The sequence below is a fragment of the Pyrus communis genome, chromosome 4 (genome assembly GCF_041283825.1).
Source record: "Pyrus communis isolate YQ-2024b chromosome 4, ASM4128382v1, whole genome shotgun sequence".
Classification (NCBI taxonomy): Eukaryota; Viridiplantae; Streptophyta; class Magnoliopsida; order Rosales; family Rosaceae; genus Pyrus; species Pyrus communis.
Genome location: NC_142568.1, coordinates 22,930,449 through 22,951,838, shown reverse-complemented (window position 1 = coordinate 22,951,838; position 21,390 = coordinate 22,930,449). Strand labels below are relative to the sequence as shown.

General features: G+C 35.3%; 2 protein-coding genes and 2 long non-coding RNA genes across 10 annotated transcripts; all 4 read left to right on the top strand.

Annotated features, from left to right (window-relative positions):
* The first annotated feature begins 5,440 nt into the window (after positions 1 to 5,440).
* Positions 5,441 to 8,321, top strand: LOC137723683 (uncharacterized). Of its 7 annotated transcripts, none has more exons than XR_015961870.1 (5): positions 5,441 to 5,614; positions 6,290 to 6,373; positions 6,681 to 6,815; positions 7,418 to 7,563; positions 8,049 to 8,321. It is a non-coding gene; the product is annotated as an uncharacterized LOC137723683 (long non-coding RNA). The 7 variants fall into 7 exon arrangements; XR_015961872.1 differs by having other exon boundaries at positions 5,441 to 5,679; positions 6,290 to 6,344; XR_015961869.1 differs by having other exon boundaries at positions 5,441 to 5,679.
* A 2,412-nt stretch (positions 8,322 to 10,733) lies between these two features.
* Positions 10,734 to 11,611, top strand: LOC148697651 (uncharacterized). The gene is made up of 2 exons (XR_015961269.1): positions 10,734 to 10,825; positions 11,061 to 11,611. It is a non-coding gene; the product is annotated as an uncharacterized LOC148697651 (long non-coding RNA).
* Positions 11,612 to 13,390: 1,779 nt separating this feature from the next.
* Positions 13,391 to 17,889, top strand: ZDS (zeta-carotene desaturase). The gene is made up of 14 exons (XM_068461262.2): positions 13,391 to 13,825; positions 14,182 to 14,306; positions 14,508 to 14,642; positions 14,735 to 14,807; positions 14,900 to 14,973; positions 15,224 to 15,328; positions 15,477 to 15,721; positions 15,847 to 15,934; positions 16,097 to 16,139; positions 16,239 to 16,395; positions 16,534 to 16,662; positions 16,961 to 17,033; positions 17,187 to 17,351; positions 17,431 to 17,889. The coding sequence occupies exons 1-14, from the start codon at positions 13,690 to 13,692 to the stop codon at positions 17,596 to 17,598; spliced, it is 1,716 nt and encodes a 571-aa protein (XP_068317363.2). The 5' UTR covers positions 13,391 to 13,689; the 3' UTR covers positions 17,599 to 17,889.
* A 212-nt stretch (positions 17,890 to 18,101) lies between these two features.
* LOC137721666 (adenine phosphoribosyltransferase-like protein, putative (DUF2358)) lies at positions 18,102 to 21,270 on the top strand. Its single transcript, XM_068460687.2, has 9 exons — positions 18,102 to 18,834; positions 18,906 to 19,057; positions 19,381 to 19,487; positions 19,672 to 19,737; positions 19,908 to 19,990; positions 20,161 to 20,207; positions 20,508 to 20,586; positions 20,686 to 20,780; positions 20,891 to 21,270. The coding sequence occupies exons 1-8, from the start codon at positions 18,763 to 18,765 to the stop codon at positions 20,773 to 20,775; spliced, it is 696 nt and encodes a 231-aa protein (XP_068316788.2). The 5' UTR covers positions 18,102 to 18,762; the 3' UTR covers positions 20,776 to 20,780; positions 20,891 to 21,270.
* The last annotated feature ends 120 nt before the right edge of the window (positions 21,271 to 21,390 follow it).

Genomic DNA, 21,390 nt, shown 5'->3' with positions numbered 1-21,390 from the left:
ACCTGGCACAAGGAAACACTTAAAAATTAAATCTCTTGCTTTGCAAATAATATTTAATTAAAGAGTAATGATATTCATGTTTTTATATTATATTTTTATACCACTTTAGGTATTATCTGATGTGGACAATCATATTATTTGAAAAATTTGCAAAAACCAAGGAAATGAAGGACAAAGACATCTCGTATACCACAATTATCATTTAATTAACTAGTTTTTCTTAATTTTCACAAAAAATAAAAACTAATTTTTCTTAATTATTAGTTTATTAAATAATAAACTAAATTTAAAAGTTTGATTAATTCAAATGATGTGGCTGTCCACATTAGATGTCAACTAAGGTGATATGAAAATGTGGTACAAAAATACGGTATGAATAGCATTATGAATTAAATAATTCCAAAGAGGAAGGGCTCATTTCTCAAAGCAAATATCAACTAGTGAGTTACACGCGCTAGATTTAAAAATAAAAAATAAAAATAAAAAAACAAATCAATAGCTTCCTTGATGAAAAAGAATTCAACGAGAGCAGCTCTAAATGACGTGTGAAAAAACACAGCTTCGGTATTTTTCAATCGTTATATCAATTCTTAAGTGACATAATGTGGATTGACATCAAATGTAGTTGCTATTTGACGGCAATTTCAAAACTATTTTTTGTGATTAATAAATATGTTTTTATCATTTTTTTTATTATCTTTTGTTCTAAAAATACTTCCTACAAATAAAGGGAAAAAAAATATACATTATTTAATAATTAAAATTTAACATATTGGGTTGATATTAAAATTTAAAAAAAAATCAATATGCCACATCAGCCTTCAAATTTAAAATTTATGCTTAAAATTTGACATTTTTTTATTAAAATATAAAAATTTAAAGTATATAATTAGATTTTTAAAATGCATTAACAATTTTATGTATTATTACTAAGCTTAAATATGAGTTGCGAAAGTGCATACCACGTGCTCGGCTCTGCTCGTGGGGGAATATGGACAGCTAAAATTATGAGGAAGATTTGTCAATACGTACTTTATGGGGATATATAAAGACGTGGTCTTCACGTGTACTTGTCCATGGTTTTGTTAAATCAACCCCAAATTATTTGATTATCTTGTTCGTTGCTCCTGTACTTATTGGGCCTTACCAAGCCCAATTCAGATTTTTTATGTTTTCAAATTTTTTTTTCTTATTCAAGCGATAATTTGCACTAACTTATAAAAAACACACTATTTTAGTCAACTTGGCTGAACTTTGATATACTTTATTCCTCTTAAAATTTTATGTGAAGATTTTTTTTTTTTGGGGGTTAACTTTATAAGGATGGACAGGGAAGAGATTTTCTAGTGTGTCCAGATTAATGACACATACCACATACATTTTATGTCATTATATAAGTGGAGGGGCACTTGAAAAAAAAAAATTCCTCCACTTATAATAACAACATATAACGTGCCGCCTTATATTCTGGTACATTAAAAAATCTCTGTGGAAAGGGAAATTGTTAATTAGGGCAAAATAAGCATGGCCTTGGGGTAGGACCGTAGGAGTTGATTGAGGAGGGTGCATGGATATGTGGGGTTTACAAGATATTGTACTTTAAAAAAAAAAAAAAGAAAAAAAAAAAGAGGGATAAGGGATAAGAGACAAGCAAGCCATAAAAGTTTTGGAGAAAAGCAACCCATGCAAGATTATCACCCATTTTTGTTGTTGGGATTAGTCTTTTGGTCTGCCTCTTTAATCCTATTTGGAAAATATACTAATAAGAGTCATTTTCTTTTTTGTATAACGATATTGGAGTAAGGATTCGACTAAACCACACAATAGTCATCGACCAATATAATATCGTATTGAAATTTCTATTTATGTGAGTTGAACTAAGACCTCTCATCAGTGCAGAATAATACAACTAGATTGTAATGACAATAGACACTAAGGCCTCGTTTGGAAACTCGTATAAGAAGGAGTATGATTCTCTCATCTCCTAATCTTCATCATATTCATTTTATGTTGACTTTTTTTTTTTAAATGGTTACAATTAAGTCATGTTAACATTTTATGTTGACTTTTTTTATAGAGAAAAAAACAAGAAAATTAGAAGATGAGATAACCCTACTCCGATACATGTCCACGTGCCAAGTTCGAATCAAGTCTATTTGTACCAAAAGAAAAGCTAGGTCTAGTTGTACACTAGAAAGCTAGGAGTAGCAGTCCCAAATAAGAAGGGACACACTATCATCTCCATGTGGTCACCACTTTGAATTACATAACCATGTGACAAATAATATTCCTACCTTCCACAATACTTTATCAAACAATACGATAATACTTTAACAAACTATAAAATTACAAGTCCGTGAATTACTTTGATAGTTAGGGTTTTTCTTTTCAATTATTGCGTCTCGGATTCAATCATTGCAATTTAGAATTATGGATTAGTAGTATTATTCTTTAATTGTAAGTTTGTAAGTGAGAGATCTTAAGTTTGATTTCACCAAAGGCGAATTTGAACCACATTATTGCTAACTCATTGTGAGGCTTAGCCCACTCCTCCATCCCTTATTGTATAATATCATTTGTTCAAAATAAAAATCCTAGTTTTTTGTTTTTGTTGGATTAAAACATAACAATAATTCCTAGTATATACATCGTGCATTGATAATTGAAGAAATTTTTTAGTGTGTAGAAAACATGGTATTATGATATTTAGTATACTGGGTTATATTTCCGGCACATTAAAAAATCTTTCTTATAATTGGACCAGCATAGGAGTACTCTTTGGACAAGATCAACAATAATACTGAATCTTCATGGTCTTAACATTATTAAAAGTGATATTTATGATTTTTATCCTATAATTAAACACTATGTGTAAGCCCCTCCTTGGTCCTATTTTATTAATAGATCGAACCTTGTATATCTAACCAATGCTAGGGACCACTTCAAAAAAGCATATCAAAATATGGTTTTGCATAATCTTGGATCATGGATCCATCATTAAGTTACACGTAAGAAATGGTTGCGTGGGTAAGTGAGTCGAAAAATAACATAACTTATGAAAAATACAATTTGAATTAGGTTAAAAAGGCGGACATACTGTTTTAATTAACTGACCTTACCCATTTGTCAAAGCACTGCAGTTAAAAGTGACATGAGATCTTCGCATGCAAAGAAAGAAAAAGAACCCATTAACTTGGGTAGAATAAGGTGGTGGGAGATTCATGAGATGGAAAAAGTAAAAAGCTCAAAGCTGTAAAAAAATGCAATGAAGGGTAAGTGGGTCTTTCTGTGGTATGAACTTTTGATTTCGTAGAAGTGCTTTTTGTACAAGTGCTTGTATCAATCATTCAGTTGATCTTTTATACCTATTCCTTCTGAAGTTGCGATCATGTAAAGTCAAAAGGGTTAAATTCCAACATAAGATTGTTGAACTTTTTTGTGTAATATAAATCGTCAACAATAAGAAGAGTTTTCTTGAGTGAACAATAAGAAAAGTTTTCTTGAGTCCACTTCCTCATGGTCTACAAGAAAAGAATCTATTTTTCCATTAAATTACGTGAGTTAGGAATATGCACCAAATTTTTAGAAAAAAATCGAACTTTAAACTTATTCTAATCCTAACTCTTTACAACAGAACATGAGAACAACAATACAATTTCATTAACTGCCTTTTTTTCTCTTACAATGTACTATTTATATTAATACTCAACTCTAACTATTACCACAAGATGATGCCATCTGGCATACTAACACCCTTCTTCTCCCACTTGAGCTCACTTGAAAGGCTTTTCATCAGCCTGTCTATGTCATGTCATAATATTCATAACTATTTGATAGGTTTTTTCACATGTGGACCATTGAAACCTCTACTTATAAGCTTTTGCAAGATTTTTCCTTTCATCAATATGAGACTCTTTCCTTCACATTCTTACACAAACGATCAGTAGAGTTTAACCAAATTTAGATCATTTCTGGAAAAAAAAAAATTCTGACTTTGATGTGATTGAGCAGCAGATTTATGAACCTACTTCTTGCATTCCAATGAGCTTTGGAAGACTTGCTGGGGAATTTCTGTGGTTTTAGGGCTGACTGCATGTGGATTCATCTTCATTTTCGTATTTGTACGTGTTTAATCATACTGAATGTATAATTGCGTGAACGTTTATCTATACAGTCGAAGCAAAATTTTACATGTTCTTTTAAAGGAGAGAGGATCATCGTCGGATTCTTTTTATGAGAATTCTGAGGATCCTCTAATCATATTCGTTCATCATACATCGTGCGATCAATTTTTGTCAGGTAATGTTTATATTCAATTTTAAATAAAAAAATTTACAATGATTTTTTACCACACAAAGTATGATGGACGGATGTGATTGAAGAATCCGGCTATGATCTTCCTGGCTTTTAAAGGAACATATCATATTCGGATCCCACGGACGTCCCTACCATCACTCACCACCACCTCCGCTCCCACCCCAATTCTGACTGTATATTTCTCCAACCTCCAACCCCTCCTATTTTCTTCATCTTCTTTCTTTCTCTGTGGTTTTGGTTCATCGATGTTGTCGGAGACGAAGGCAACGATGTTGAGGAGCGAGAGAAAGATTGAGAAAGTTAAAGAACAGAGTGATCTCAGCTACACAATTTACGTGAACGGTTAAGATTATTTGGTCCACATGATCCAGATGGTTCGGATCCGAAGAGGATCCTGTTCCTTCTTTTAAGTGCAAATTTTACAAATATATTATTTCTAAACAAGGATACATGCATCCCTTCCAAAGTAAAATATAAGTTACCTACATTACAATATTCATTGAAATACAAGGATACACTGTATTCTTCTTGGCAACTTAAGAGGAAGGAAATTTTCATGCTATCTCAATACAATACATGACTAAATAAAATTATGCAGGAACGCGATCATATCTTATCTCTATTGTATTTTGGCGTTGCATAATACTAAGGTTTCACATCGGAAATTTGACAAAATTAACGAAGACTTATATTGCGTGGTTTCACTTTTAATTACACCGACATCTTATGTGATAAAATCTTCACACTTGTTGTGTTGTGCATATGATAAGTTACAATTGCAAATTGAGAACAATACCGGTGTGGTTAATTGTGGGATGTTGGCCCGTCTGTTTGGTATCTTGATATACGGTTTAGTGGAATTTTTTCCACTTGTTTTTCAGTATAATATTAGTTACGTACATTACAACTTTTTAGACTAAATAAATTATATAACATGATTATTAATAATTAAATTATTTTTTAAATATTGATTAACGTGTTTATTTTTTTATTGATAACTTTATTTTACAAATTCCACCCTCCTGCGGAATTTCGCTTCGACCCATCCTACGGCCACACACAACAGGAGAAAACAAAACCCACTTGATCCGCCGTCCAATATTAGGACTCACAATTTCGGGCGAGAAAATTCCCCAAATTTTCCCTTCCACCTTCTCGAAGGCCAAACAGAACAATAGAAACCGTGAGCGATGAGGAAAGCTGAGCAGAAAATTGAGAAATTCACAGGACGCCGAGTTCTCTCCTCCTACTTGGGACGATCCCGCCCTCAACGATTCTCGCCCCATGGATAATCAAGGCCTCTCTCTCTCTCTCTCTATACACACACACACACACGTTTGGCTGCTGAGAAATGATAAATTGGTAAATGATAAATTGGTAAAAAGTTTGAATCTTTATCCAGTTCTGCGTACTGGGTTGTTGAATTTCCTATCTTTCTGGGTTTATAGCACTATATGCATGACGATGGGCATCTTCTTTCGATTACAGTTGGTTTAGCCATTGGGTTTCAATTAGGATGTGTATTCAGTAAACTTTATTATTAACAATGTGACTTAATACAAGTAATTATTTGGTATTTTCAATTACTTATAGTAGCGATACCGGTTTTAACATCAAGTTGGAAAATTTCACTCGGTAGAGATCGTTAAGGTTGAAAGGATTAGAAATAAGTTGTGAGTTGAGTGCATTTTGGTTGTTCATGGAACCTCGGACATTTGAGGCATGCCGTATTTTCTTTTGTTTCGTATTGAAGATTTTTTCGCGGTTTGTTGTCGCTCTAATATCGTTAACAAGATTGTTTAACGCCACAGAGTTGGATGGGCAACTACTTGTGTATGTGATTTTGTGGCTATGTTTTTCGTAAGAATATATACACACACACACACACACACACACATGTTTACTCAAAATTTGTTGTTGATGACAGCGTTATCATGCTTATGTTTACTCAAAATTTGTTGTTGATCGACAGCGTTATCATGCTTCCTTTATGGAGGAGGTGCACTCATGGATGATTATATCTGCGGGTGACTTTCTGATACTTATCATTAGTATAGTTAAGTTCTTAACCTACTTAGAGTATATCTTCTGGTTGGTTCTTTCGAAAGTCCGTACATGAGATGTTGGTTCTTTCAAAAGTCTGTATGTGAGATGTACCTGTTTGGACTAGTGTCGTATATGTCTGTTACTTACTGTATAATCATTGGATTTTAAACTTTATCCGTAATTGTTCGCTATTGAGGGAAGTAAGCTTAGCATGATGTGTCTTCTTGGGAAGTAAGCTTAAGCATGATGTGTCTTCTTGGATGGTCGTCTTTACCATTATTTTGAGATGAGATAATTAAGTAACTAAATCTTAACAGATTGGGCAGCTGTTGTAGCATGTTCATCAGCAGTCATAGGATTACTTCATGATTCAAAGTATCACCGGTGATGGATTTGATACTCACTCTTTACTGGCATCGTACTCACGGTTTCTGGTTGTATTACATGTTGAGGTATGTTTACTTCTCAAACTCACACATTCTAACATGAGTTAGTTATCTTTTAATTTCTATAACCTGTATTTTGAATTTTTTTTCTTTATTACAAAACCAGTCTTGTACAAGAATATTCACAACTTGGAAACTTAAAAACGAAATTAATGTAAAACATTAGAAGACCTCCTTTCCCTATATATATACATATATATATATGCGTGCGTGTATATCCTTCATTCATTCCCTGAGATAGTGGCCCTACATTCATTTGACTTGTGCAAAGACGGAACATAAAATGCAATTCAGTGTGAGAAAAAAAAAAAAAAATGCAATTCAATTTTTGTGTTGTAGCATGGGTGCACCTGTGCTTTTATTTTCCGATATGTTCTCATCATCCTTTGTTCTTGAGTTTCTCTCCAGTTGTGAACTGCGCTGTATGTTTAAGGTACAAAATAGTTTTGAAAAATAAATATGATACTTGTGCAGATTGCCAAGGTGGTTCTGCTGGGGTGTAATTTGGCTTCCTTTTGAACCTCTAAGTTATGTTAAAATGCGATTGATGTCCATAAGTTGCCCCTGCACGTTTAAATTTATTCATGAATGCATATCTGGAATTGCAGCGGAGCAAGACTGACTCTGTATGTTGAGCTTTTACATTGACCCGAGATTGTCAAAGATAAAAGAACACAAGGTTCAGCTATATTCGTACAAGCTTGATCCTCAAAACTGTTTCAATCGCATGGAAAAATCCCCGTAGAAATCTAAGGTAATCCCCTTTAATCACATTCTATAAAACTATTTTTGACTAATTTTTTTTTTCTGAACTGCGATTGTGTAGTTCCTCATTGAGTTTGGTTCAAACATCAGCCGTATTGTTAGATTAGTTTAGTTATTCAACTCAATGAAGTTGAATTTGAAAATTAAAGTTGGAGGTTCCGAAAATAATTCATATATCCGATTCCTACTGCTACTGCCTAAATGAATGGAATTTTATGGTCCAGTAGAAGAATGCAAGAAGGTCGGATAAGCAATTAGAACAGTAATACAGGAAAGTGGAACGTTGGCCTCGATGAACAGCTAAGAAGTAGGGATTGTACTGGACCTCATAAAATAGCAAATGCATTCGTCCTCGACTGTCTATGGTTGTAGGAAAAAGGGAAAATAGTGATCATGTTTAGTAAATGCGTGATTTTGGAGTTTTAAGATTACTGATGTGCTTTTTAATGGTGCTTTGGCTGTGTGAATTTGCAGGCTACAAACATTGGGGATCTGCAGGCTAAAAAAAAAAAAAAAAAACCCAAAGGAATTGCGTAGAGAGTAATTTTGAACAATATTTCCATGTAAATTCTATTAACACAGACAACTAGAGTGAGGGTGATGAGAGGATGTTAGTAGAGTTACGTTTTGAAGCAAACAATCATTGTTTAATCAACCGGGGGCGAAGGCGTTTTTTCTTCTCCGACTTTTAGCGAGGGTTTTTAATCCGTCGCTTTAAATATATTTAGTAACGGTTAGCGACAAAAATTTTATTGTGGCTAAAGGTCTCGGCTTTTAGCGAGGATTTCTTCGTTGCTTAAAACATCTTTAGCAGCGGTTGTCGGCGAATATTTGGTTGGTAAAGGTCTTTGACGCCTTGGAAACCATAAAATGGTCATTAAATATAGGAAAATCGTCGCAAGATATTCTAATTTGTCGGGGAAAGGTTAAAAATCGTCATTGAAACTCAAAAACTGGATACTTTCTGCTAATTGATTTCTTTTCCTCCCGTTTTTTTAGTAGAAAACTTATTTTCCTTCCCACAAGTACTACAAACAGCTTGGTAAACCAAGAACTAAGAATTTTACTTATATTCTATCAATTATATCTACGGTGAACTTAGAAGACGGTAAATATGTAACTCTGGATAATATCATATGAACAAATTAACGTGAAGCCACCTTATAAATGATTTATCTATTGATAATTATAAATCTTTTATCTTTTGATGATTATATATCTTTTGAGGATGAGATTTGCGTCCTAATATTATGACTATCGATTTGACATATTATGACTATCAATTTGCAGTCAAATCCAGATTACAAATTCAATTTTCACATTGCATCCAATCTTTCTGCAATTAGAAAATGAAATCCCAAAATTTCTTTTGTTTTCTTGGCAGCCATGCTATATCTGCCGTTTTAGTAACTTCTAGTACGTACAAGGGGAAGCATTCTTACTGAATCCCATCATCCAGAACACGATTAAATTACAGAAGTGATTTGTGAGCCTACTAATTTCTTGCTCATCTATATAAGTTGTAGATGAAAACTTTGGAAATCTTTGTGTGCAGAGGAACACCGTCACGTAATGTTATCATGCACATGTTATAACAGGGGTGGACTACGAAAATGATATGTTCTTTTCTAAGGCATATTAATTAGAAAAAAATACAAGTGTTATAATTTAAGTAGAATAATAACACCACATAACCACATGTTCTGAAAAAATAAACTACATGCCACATCAACAAGGGCCTATGGATTGGCCACATGAAGCTTAGCACCCTGTAAATCTGTTTGAGCTTGATTTCTTCAAATAAATTATAAAATCACCATTTCTTTGCCCACATCCATCCATTTTCTGGATCACTTTCAATTTTCCGAGTTATTTTCATTAACAAATTAATTAAAGAAAAAGAAAAGAAGAAAAAACTAATCGTAAAACTTTGATAAACGACAAATGTCAAGATGGTTGCATAACTAATAAGTTATTTCTTGTTAAGACTTTTGGTTCGTACTGAGTTACAATTTGTGTATTTATAAAGACATAATTTTGAAACAAATAAGAAAGTAATCATAATAATCGAAATCCAGCTACGAATTTATATTTCATTGTACTAAGATTTAAATCGTTTTAATCTTATGGTATGAGTAGATTTCAAATGCAATATTAGTATGATCCATCTAGTTCCTTAATCATCCATTCAATTACTACTAATTAAATTCGAGTATATCATCATCTTAGTTGTATGATATTGAATTAAATTGTGTACAAGAAAGATATGGATTTGAAAGCATTTTCTTGTCAGATACAAGACTGATTTGTTAGCATCCACAACAAGATTTCTTACTCAAGTCCATCATTGTCCATGTCACCAACTTTATTGTACTAATCGTGCTCCTTATGACTAATTAACAAACAAATTAAAAAAGTAATTGGCACGTAAGCCAACGAATTTTTGCTCATAATATCTCAAAGTCGTAGCTGATGAGTGTGTAAACTACTAGAAAACAGCTCATAGAGCACAAACTTTATAAGCAAATTCATAATTTTGGACAAGGAAGTCGAAATCGTGCGCTATGATCAGTGGCAATGCCGGATTTATTTTTGTTCACCATCTTTAAGTGCTGGTAATGTTTATCACTCTATTTATTACCATTAAATGAGTTTAAATATTGAAATTTATGTCTATCCATTACACAAATCAAAATTTATAAACTTATTCAAAGGTAATAAATAGGGTGGTAACCATCACTATCACTTGAAGGTGATGAACAAAAATATTCCTGGCAATGCCAGTAAAGGGAACAAACAAGTTAACGGTAGCTGCATCATTGTTAGCACGGATATATGACATAAATTTTGTGTTTTCTGAGTCAAAAGATACCAATATCAAATAATATCCAGAGAAAATAGAAGAAAACTTAGTATAATCTACTTTCTAATAAGGGATTAGTGGAAAAATCATCTATGTTACATGTAAACTTCGTCTACTATATTGACATTAATATATTAACTTTAATGAAACTTAATGTCAACATAGTAGACGAATGTTCATTAAAAGTTGACATCTGAAGAATATGGTTGGTAAAACTTTGAAATCTCATTTGTGCACTTTACTCCATCTATATAAACCAATGTTCTTCAATCCTACCATGCATCTAGAAATGTATCTCAAGGACAAGAGATTCCAAAGATGAAATCCCAAAAGTTCCTTACATTTTTCCTTGCTTCCATGGCTATATCTGCTGCTTTAGTAACCTCAAGTACATTTTCACTCTCTCTCTACCAGATTTTCAGAACGATGCTACAAAACCCTAATTATTTTCTCAACATTTTCGCATGGATTTCACATCGTTTTTCTGAAACATCATGCGAAAAAGTTATGAAAAGAGTTGCATTTATGAAGCGATTTTTTTTTCTTGTATAAAAACGAACAATAAACTAGATAATTAATCAACAGATGAAATTGGTTTTGTGTTTGAATGTATAATATTGCAGAAGTTATAGCAGATGAAGTGAAGGTGCCAAAGGATGATCACTCAGTGCCCCTTGATCCTTATTGCTACGATCTCTGCTCAGACACATTTGGAGATGCCGAGTGTTTTGCAGCGTGCAAGGGCAGACAATTCAGGGACGGGAATTGCATTGTTCAAACGGGGAAGCTACGTTGTTGCTGCAGCCGTTAGGGAGACAGACAGACACAACAATAATACTGGAAAATTGTAATAAAACAATGTAAAGGGAAAGGAGTTGTTAATAATCACATTGGCTTTCTCTTCGTGCTTAATTATTTAATAAATTTCAAAGATAGGGGAAGGGGGGTCGTTCTATTGGAAGTTAGCTTTTTCTAATCGCTCTGTGTAGGAAGGAAGTAGCCCACTTCGTAGTTGATGGCTATTCTTAGGGTCTTGGTTCTTTCTAACCGCTTTGTGCGGATTTAGAGTGTAAAGCTACTATTGTAGTTTGACGGCTAAGTCTTGTGTGTAGTTCGACTCGCCTAATCCATTATCATCCTTGCATTAAAAAAAATTGGACCGTTTAATACCAAATTTTAATTTGTTCCTTGTGACTGAAAGATAATTTATACTAGTAATTAGTAAGGTAATTAACTTCTTGCTCATCTTAATGGAAAGATCCTCTATGCAATCTAGTTCCTAATCTGGTGAATGGATACATTGTATTAGCTTAAACGTAAATTATTTAAATATGTGCAAGAGATTTGTAACTCAAGTGATTAAGATCATTGTTCCTGTAACTGAAATCCTAGGTTCGGTTTCCCCTCTCCCAACCTTGTTGACGGCTAAGATGACAAGAAGCACAATTCGTAAGATATCCTTGTTGCATGCCCAAGTAAATACATTTGTTATAGAGTGCTCTTCATTTTCTCTCTCACTACTAGTTTACTAGCCCTTTTTTTTGGCCCCGATGCTACAAAACCCTACTGTTTTCTTAACTTATTCACATGAACTTCATGTTGTTTTCACAAAACTTTACGTGACACTACGACAGAGTTGAAAAAAGAGTTCCACCGCCAAGCAATTTTATTTTTTCGTATATTAAGACGAACAACTAGCTAACATATTTTGTGTTTTTTTATTTATTGGATATTGCAGGGGTTGTTGTAGATGAAGTGAAGGTGCAAATAATCACTCAGTGCTCCCTTGATCCTTTTAGCTATGAACTTTGCAACTACACTTTTGCAAAACCAAACAATTCAGTGATGGAATTGCATTGTCCAAACCGAGAAGCTACGTTCTTGTTGTAGCTTTTAGATTATAGATGCACAGAAAAATACTTGCTCAGAAAAAACTGTCAATAATGGCCTACCTGCAAGGGCACACTGACTATGCTGACCAATTCATCTGTGTTATCTCAACTCTTATTCATCGTTTTAGATTCACTTTGCATTTATGTGTTTAGAGTCCGCGAATCAAGAGATTTGGGTCGTTTAGAGAGAGAAAGAGATCCATGCTGTTCAAGTTTTTAAATTTTTGTGAATTGAGTTAGTAGACTAATAGAAGTCGTATGATTAAAATTGAGTTATCTAGACCTTTTGATTTGCGGGCACGGGGCACAGAGATCCAAATTGGATCTCAATCCCTTATCCAATATATCTTATTTTCTTTCAATATAATCTAAAGTATACCATTTCAACATTGCAGTTTAATGATGTCTCTAAAAAAGTATCACATTTTATAATGTATTTGAGTAATCTTACTACTCTATTTTACGTGAAAATTAATTAAACTCTTGTACAAAGACATGAATAATTTACTCAAGCTAATTAACCCGACTTACGTCTGTTATGTCAAACGCTGACTCATAAATCATGATACATTCTTTCACTTTCAATATTATCTAAAAGCCTTAGTGGCGCATTTAGGTTACACAGAAAGCAGCGCACTTCTAACGTTACTTTTGCTCGCTTAATTTCTGATGCCTCACCAAATTTAAACAGACAATACAATAAACTTCAAACCCACCACAAAATACCACCTCCAAATACATATTTTATTTCGTTGAAAAAATATGTATATATTATTCTGTAATACAAACAAAATTGTTTTTATTATTACAAAATTAATAGCGCGTTTTTTTTTTTTTTTTTTTTAAAGAATAGAGTGCTTTGAAAGATAACAATATGTACGATACAAGAACAGTGGAGAGTAACTAACACGTTTTATATTGATATGAATATCCATAAGGACAGTGAAGAGTAACTAACAAGTTTTGTATTATTGATACAGAATATCAATGTAATGGTTTACCCGTGTCTTATAAGTTATTCTCGTTCTACAACTCATATGGTGGGTCCCACATGATATTGCGAGAGTGGAAATTGATATTATTTTTGAAATTCTACATTACCACTTAGCAGAATTTGCACATGAAAGTTGGGTTCGCCAAACTCAGTTACGTGACAAATTCTCACCCTCAGCATCTCCTCCACTCCTGATACCATCTCTCTCTCTCTCTCTCATATGCTTCAGAGCTAGCTAGTTTGATTTCTTTCAATCTCTCTTTCTTTACACAGACCAGTACTCTGCTTAGAGAGAGGGGAGAGAGAGAGAGAGAGGAGAGAGAGGAGAGCTCAATTGAAGTTGTGGGTTTTTAGAAGCTTGAATCCATGGCTTCTTGGGCTCTTTTACCGGCAGCTCCAGTAACTGGTCGCTGTCTGGTGACTCCTGCCAGGACAAAGAGGTCGTCCTCCTTCTGGGTTCGCTCTTCTTTGGACACCAATGTTTCTGACATGAGGGTAAACGGTAAAGTTCTCGTTTTTCTTAAGCTCCAATTTGTCAGTTTTCAATGGTTTTAAAGCTTTTTAGTTGATTTTAATTTCTGGGTTTTCTTTCCGTTGGAGAATTATTGTGATGGGATGATTGTTAATTCAATTGAATTCATGATAAAGTTATTGGCTTTTGATCAAAGTTCAAACTTTTCAAGTTCCAAATTCCATTAATTTATTTTAAGAACTAATTTTTGTGCTGCAATTTGAGGTTAATACTTAACATTACCACGAAAAGTTAGACAGAATATGGTGTTTAGTGATTAAGTGAAGGATTATTTACTGTTTGAGCTACTATTTAATGTATACTGAGATGAATGCTTAATCTTCCAGCTCCAAAAGGGTTGTTTCCACCTGAACCGGAGTTCTACCGCGGTCCGAAGCTGAAGGTGGCCATTATCGGAGCTGGACTCGCGGGCATGTCAACCGCCGTTGAGCTTTTGGATCAAGGCCATGAGGTTTGTTTACTTTGTCCGAATTGTATGTTTCCTTCAGTTTAGAGCTACATTGCTTCAATGTATGAATTGAATTTTTAAAGTTGGGACACTTTGACTGAACTTCTCAGTAAGCTAACTTCATAATTTTCTGTAAGGTTGTTTGATGACTGATTGTCTTTTCCTGGGAAACTTGTTAACATTTGTTGTTTGTAAATTCTGCAGGTGGATATTTATGAATCGAGGCCTTTCATTGGCGGAAAAGTGGGCTCTTTTGTTGATAAAAAAGGAAACCACATTGAAATGGGACTCCATGTTTTCTTTGGTTGCTACAGTAATCTTTTCCGATTAATGAAAAAGGTGAACAACTATTGCTTGGTTGAACTTCTGTTACACTTGAGCAATATTATGTATAATTGCTAATAAGTTTTCTTGGACCACCACTTAAACAGGTGGGTGCAGATGAAAATCTTCTTGTCAAGGATCATACTCACACTTTTGTAAACAAAGGGGGTAACATTGGTGGTATGTCTTGGTGCCTGATCTTGTATTTCACAGTTCATTCCTGAATCACTTATATCCAATGTACATAATCTGTTACTTGATTTTCATCGCAGAACTTGATTTTCGGTTCCCAATTGGAGCACCAATACATGGGATTCTTGCATTTTTGTCTACAAATCAGATTAAGGCACGTTTTGCCATCGCCACTATGACTGACTTTACTGCAAATCATCTTCATTGTCACGTCTCATTATTTTGGAAACCAGTATAGAGAATATAGCATTGTGCACCTTGTGTCAGGAAAAACAGTAAAAGAAAAAAAAAAAGACACTTTTTCCATGTTATCATTGAGTTTATTAATCCTAGTGAACCAAATTGTAATGAAGCTTCTTGCTGAGTTAGATTTCCGTTAATGAATTTCCCTTATAACTGTTCAGACTTACGATAAAGCAAGAAATGCAGTGGCTCTTGCCTTAAGTCCGGTTGTAAAGGCTCTTGTTAATCCAGATGGAGCATTGCAGGATGTACGGAATTTGGATAGTGTAAGAATGAAAGCTATTTTTATCTTTTATTTTGGTCTCCATTCACATTGTGTTTTCAGTTGAAACTGGAAATGTTTGGAAGTCTATTACAAGTTATTATTTTCTCACACAATTTTTGTATTTTAAAAATTGAACTTGGCTTTTGCAGATAAGCTTCTCTGATTGGTTCTTGTCCAAAGGTGGCACGCGAATGAGTATCCAGCGGATGTGGGATCCTGTTGCATATGCACTTGGGTTTATTGACTGTGATAATATTAGCGCTCGTTGTATGCTCACTATATTCACATTGTTTGCCACTAAGACCGAGGCTTCCCTTCTACGCATGCTCAAGGGTTCACCAGATGTTTACTTAAGTGGCCCCATCAGAGATTATATCATTGCCAAGGGGGGCAGGTATATCTTTGTGAAAGCTAGAAGAGCTTTACATTGAAACGAAGAGATAACAGTTGTTTGTTTTTCTGTTTCTCCTATATCAGTTGATCTCTTATCAGTTGGAATGTCATTTTCTGCTGTTACAGGTTTCATCTCAGGTGGGGGTGTAGAGAAATACTATATGATAAATCTTCTGATGGCGAAACATATGTTACCGGATTTTCAATGTCTAGGGTAACTTACTTATCATATTGCTTCTTTTAATACGAATGAAATTTAATAAAGATTGATTTCTTTGACAACTGGAACCTTTAATTGTGTTAACCTTAGATGTGTGTAGTGGAACTTGTGCTTCTTTAAGTGTAAATAACTAGTGTGTTCTTTTTATGGTTGTAGGCTACTAACAAGAAAATTGTGACAGCCGATGCTTATGTTGCAGGTTTGTGGTTTACTCTTGCTTCTTTGTTCCTTCCTATTCCGAAAAACTATTTCCAATTTCAGTTGAAAAAGTTTTTCTTTCATATTTGTATGTTAACAGCGTGTGATGTGCCTGGAATCAAGAGACTGCTTCCTTCTCAGTGGAGGGAATGGGATTTTTTCAATAATGTTTATGAGCTAGTTGGAGTCCCTGTTGTTACTGTGCAACTTAGATACGACGGTTGGGTCACAGAGTTACAAGATCTAGAACGGTCAAGGTGATTCTCCCTTACACACTGAAGTACTTAGATGTGAAAAGAAAAACTCTTTTGTGTTAAGGACCTTGTCAGAATCTTAAAAAAAAAAAAAAATTTGCTTCTTCAAGGCTAATGGACAGGGATATTTTTGTTTGATAGGCAATTGAAGCAAGCTTTGGGATTAGATAATCTCCTATATACTCCTGATGCAGATTTCTCTTGCTTTGCCGACCTAGCGCTTACTTCTCCAGAAGATTACTACATTGAGGGACAAGGTTCACTCCTCCAGTAAGGAAAACATACCCATTATTATTCTTATCTTTCGGTTTTACAAATAGAGATACATTAGATTTTAAAACCCTCTTTATTTGGCCTCCTGTAGAATTTGAAACGTTCAAACCGAACCAAGTAGATGTGGTGATTTTTTAATTGCTTGAAATTTCCATCCTAGTGGATCAAAACACACCACACACACACACACACACACACACACACACACACATTCCGATTAGGTATCAAGTCACTGCATTTCCTATTTGCACTTTTATAATTTTGAACTTAACGCTGGTGCTTCTTCATCTTGCAGATGCGTTTTGACACCAGGTGATCCTTACATGCCTTTACCAAACGAAGAAATTATAGCAAGAGTGAAGAAACAGGTAATTAGCTTATAAAGAACACTTTGCATACGTTAAGCAAGTTAAACTGCAGTTAGAAGAAACGAATGAAAACATTATTTATTTTTTATTTTTTATTTTTTTATTTTCGGTCAATGGAAACATCAATCTGAACCTCAAAATTTTCAATTCAAGGTTTTGGCTTTATTCCCATCATCCCAAGGTTTAGAAGTCACTTGGTCATCAGTTGTCAAAATTGGGCAATCTCTTTATCGGGAGGGACCTGGCAAAGATCCGTTTAGACCTGATCAGAAGACACCTGTGAAGAATTTTTTCCTCGCTGGCTCATACACAAAACAGGTAGGTTTGCGCAAAGTGATTTTTCTGTAGAAGAATGATGAAAGAAAATGCAAATTCTAATTGGCTGTACCTTTTACAGGACTATATCGACAGCATGGAAGGAGCAACTTTGTCTGGCAGGCAAGCCTCTGCATATATATGTGATGCCGGGGAAGAGTTGGTGGGATTGAGAAAGAAGCTTGCAGCCCAAGCTTCTGAGGAATACACAAAAGCTGTTAATACTACTGATGAGCTGAGTCTTGTCTGACACATTGCCTGCCTGCCATTCGTTCGTTAGCACAGGAAAAAAAAACCTCCTCAAATCAAAATGTGGTGTCAGCCGGCGAGTTTGACATGAGCTAGCTTTGTTCATTACACATGTTTTACAATGTTCTATATCAACTTATCAAGTATAGAAAGGTCAGTCTCATTTGCGAATCATGCGATGAATGTAAACTTGTTAAGCATGAAATATATTTTCAATCGCACGATTTCTGTAAATAAGTACAAGCCTTGGATCACATGAACTTTTCGGTTATATTAGCATTCATTTGCTACATACAACATTGTCAAACTTTTAACATCGAACAAGAAGCGATGATTTACCTGCTGAAATGCCCCTAACAGACATGGCCCTGCATCACTAGTAGGCATTTTACCCATGCGGACGGCAGTATCAGCAGGCTTGAAAATAGCATCAGAATCGAGCAGCAGACCCGGTCTTTTAGGCTGGCGTTTGTAGCGCTGCATAATATATTGCAGAATTTCTTCTCGCAGAGTTGCATATGCAGTTTGAGCAAGGAAACTGTACGGGGGGCTACCTGTGCCGGTCATAAACCCTCCGCTCGTCATTCCTCGTCCTGAACAGTGCAGGATCTATACTGAGGCGCTTTGGCAACACTAATACCTAACTCTTATAAGACAGAATCTGGGTATTCCGGCAGGCACAAGCTGCGTTGCTTGAAAACTTCCTTTTATCTCCGCATCACTACCAAATTGCAGAAGCGTATGTGTTCCATTTTTTGCAGTCCACCATGGCAGGCAGTAAGAGAAGCGCATGTTAGTTTCGTAAACTAGTTGCCTAGGATGAACGTGAGGATGCGGAACCTTATGTCCGTTCATCGTAGTTTTTGTCAGTTACTGTTCATGTTTAATTTTAAATAAAAGTATTTAAAATGATTTCTGGTTACACGATATACGATGAATGGACACGATTTGAGGATCTTCAAGATCCTCACAAAGAGAATCCTGAAAGGATCCTCATTCCTCTGCCAGTTGTCTTATGTACACGTGTTGTGCAAACATTGGAGCTTAAAAACCCAACCAGCCATTAACCGGTCCAATTTCCTCCAACCCAAATATAACCCGACCCGACCTTTGCAGTTCCCCAACTGTATTAACCGACTTGGTGAAATCTGAACCCGCCAAAACAATGGCGGGAGTAGTGTGTTACGGTTGCACTACAACTGCAACTCCACGGCTTCCTCCGCTCCTGCAGTCGAAGGTAGCACACAGAGACTTCAATTCCTGACCGTTGGTTGCTTTCTGATCCATTTATGACCGTCCATTTTCCAGGGAATCCGCGGCATCCGGTGCTCCTCCGCCGCACCGGATAACAACAGAAACAACAACAGCAACAAGAGAGAAACCCCGCAGGTTTTGAAAATTGCTGTGAGCGGAGTCACTGAGCTGCTCAGGCTCTTCTCCTTCTCCAACAAAGCATCCAGGTATTCTTCCCATTTTACTCTTCTCAGATTCAATCTTATGATATTTTCCGAATTTTCGAGCTTTCGATTTTGTGTGTAGAGTTGATGATTTGGATTAATTCTATGATGTTTTAAATTATCCCTAATTCTACATCTACTTGTCAAAGGTGGTTCCTTTTTAACAATTTTAGATTACCATAACGTGTTGTGTATACTAGTGGTTTTGAGCATACTATATGAAGTTATCAACCCTAAATATTGGTCACTATCATTTGTCCGAAAAAATTTGTTGGTGAAGCCAGCTCTTTGGATTTCTGTTTTTAAATATTGTTAACATGTTGCAGATTGAATGGAGTGAGTGACAAAGAAAGCGAAGAGTTTTCAGTTTCCGGCATTGATGATGTTGTAACGATTCTCAAATCTGATTTCGAGAATGCGTATTTTGTAACAGGTGCCTACTGCACTGTTTGAATGAGACCTTCCTGTGTATGTCTAGGTGTAGATATGAATGATTGTTAACCGAGCGCTACAGCGTTCTAGGATTCATACAGCAAACCCCACTTAGTGAGACAAGCTTTGTTGTTGTCGTTATTGTTGTTATTGTTTTCACTCTTCTACTTTGTGTTTGGTAATAGGGATTTTCACTTCTGCAATTTATACTGAAGATTGTGTCTTTGAAGATCCAACTATTAAATTTCGAGGTAAGAAAATCCTGGCGATTCATTTTGTTTCACTTGTACTTTAGATATACTGCAATACGCAGACATGTAAAAAGATGTCTGCTTATCTTACACTTTGAATTCGATCGCATGCTCAAATTTTCCCCGCTTGTCTCTCACTCCGCTAATTTTCATGGTCTTTGGCTGTTTAGGTAAGGACTTGTATTCTCGCAACTTGAAATTGCTTGTTCCTTTCTTTGACTCTCCGTCAATTGGATTAGAAAAGATCGAGCAGGTAATCATTTTGCAGTGTATCATAGTTGGATTCAGTACTATAGTTCAAGATATATCACCACCACACGAACTATGTTAGCTGACCTATAATGTGCTGTGTAACACTGCTTTATTTGAAGCAAACGCTAAAAAACCAAGCTGATTAGATACTATAAACATGACCATGTACAGGGTATCGATGCTGAAGCAAATTTTGTGCTAGCAACATGGAAGCTCAGGTGCTTAAAACGATCTTGTCGATTTTTCACACCGATTTTCTGTGATAAGTTCTGACCGTATTAGTATGTATTGGGCATATAGGCATAGAAAATATCTTGGCCTTTCATTCAACATATTTTGCTCTTTGTGCCTTTTGATAGCGTGTAAAAAAGTAGAAAGGGAAATATTAGAGTTGGTCCTCACGGTTCCACGTTACCACCCCGTTTCCTGAAATGATTCTCTTTGATTGTGTTGATCCTGCTGTATTCTTTGTAACTCCTAGCTGTGGGTTCAACCTAACTATTTTTATCGGTCTGCAGGACATACCTAAAACTTCCATGGAGGCCTCTCATTTGCATCGATGGAAGTACGGTCTATGACTTAGACGATAAGTTTAAAGTGAGAACAAAAAGCGCTTTCGTATGCTGGATTATTGATCCTTAACATGTGGTAGTTTTGCCAGTCATTAATTTGTGATTTCCACTTTTGGTTTAACAGATTGTAAGGCACGCTGAAAGTTGGAATGTCTCTGCAATTGAGGCAATTGGCCAGCTGTTCACGCCTACCTATGGAAGATCCAATGACTGAACACGGTAAGTCTTCGAACTCCCAACGAGGTTTAAATTAAGATGAATAGGAGTTGCTAATCAGGATCAAGACGGAATGACTAACATTATGTTCACGGATACTGTTGAACTTTCAGTTGTCGACATTCGATTCTGTAGTTCTGAATTGGCAGACACCAACATTGTTTGAAGCCCTATATCTCGGCGAAACTTAATAGTATGATTAGATTCTTAGTCTTTTGATAGTATTAGACCTTACTTTTACTTGGTACATATTGTTTTTGGTATTTCTTTGACTTGTCCCCCAATGGAATGACGTAGGGGGATCCATGTAAACATAGTACCTATTTATGCACTCGAACGGCCCCTATCTTGTTCTGTATGTGGACTTTTGTAGAAGCAGAAGTTTACAGTTGCGTATTATTTACATCAACCGAAATTCTGTCTAGTTTTGTATAGACCTTTCTAATGCTAATATATACTGGATGACATGTGATTTGGTTGCTATTTTATTCCATTTCCGACGCCTTCTGCTGGTTAGCATCGGGCCAAACAATGTGCCGTGAAAACAACATGGCGGACATTTCCCCCCAACTTTGTGCCCGTAACTACTTTAGACAGCTGCAGAGTAAATGAA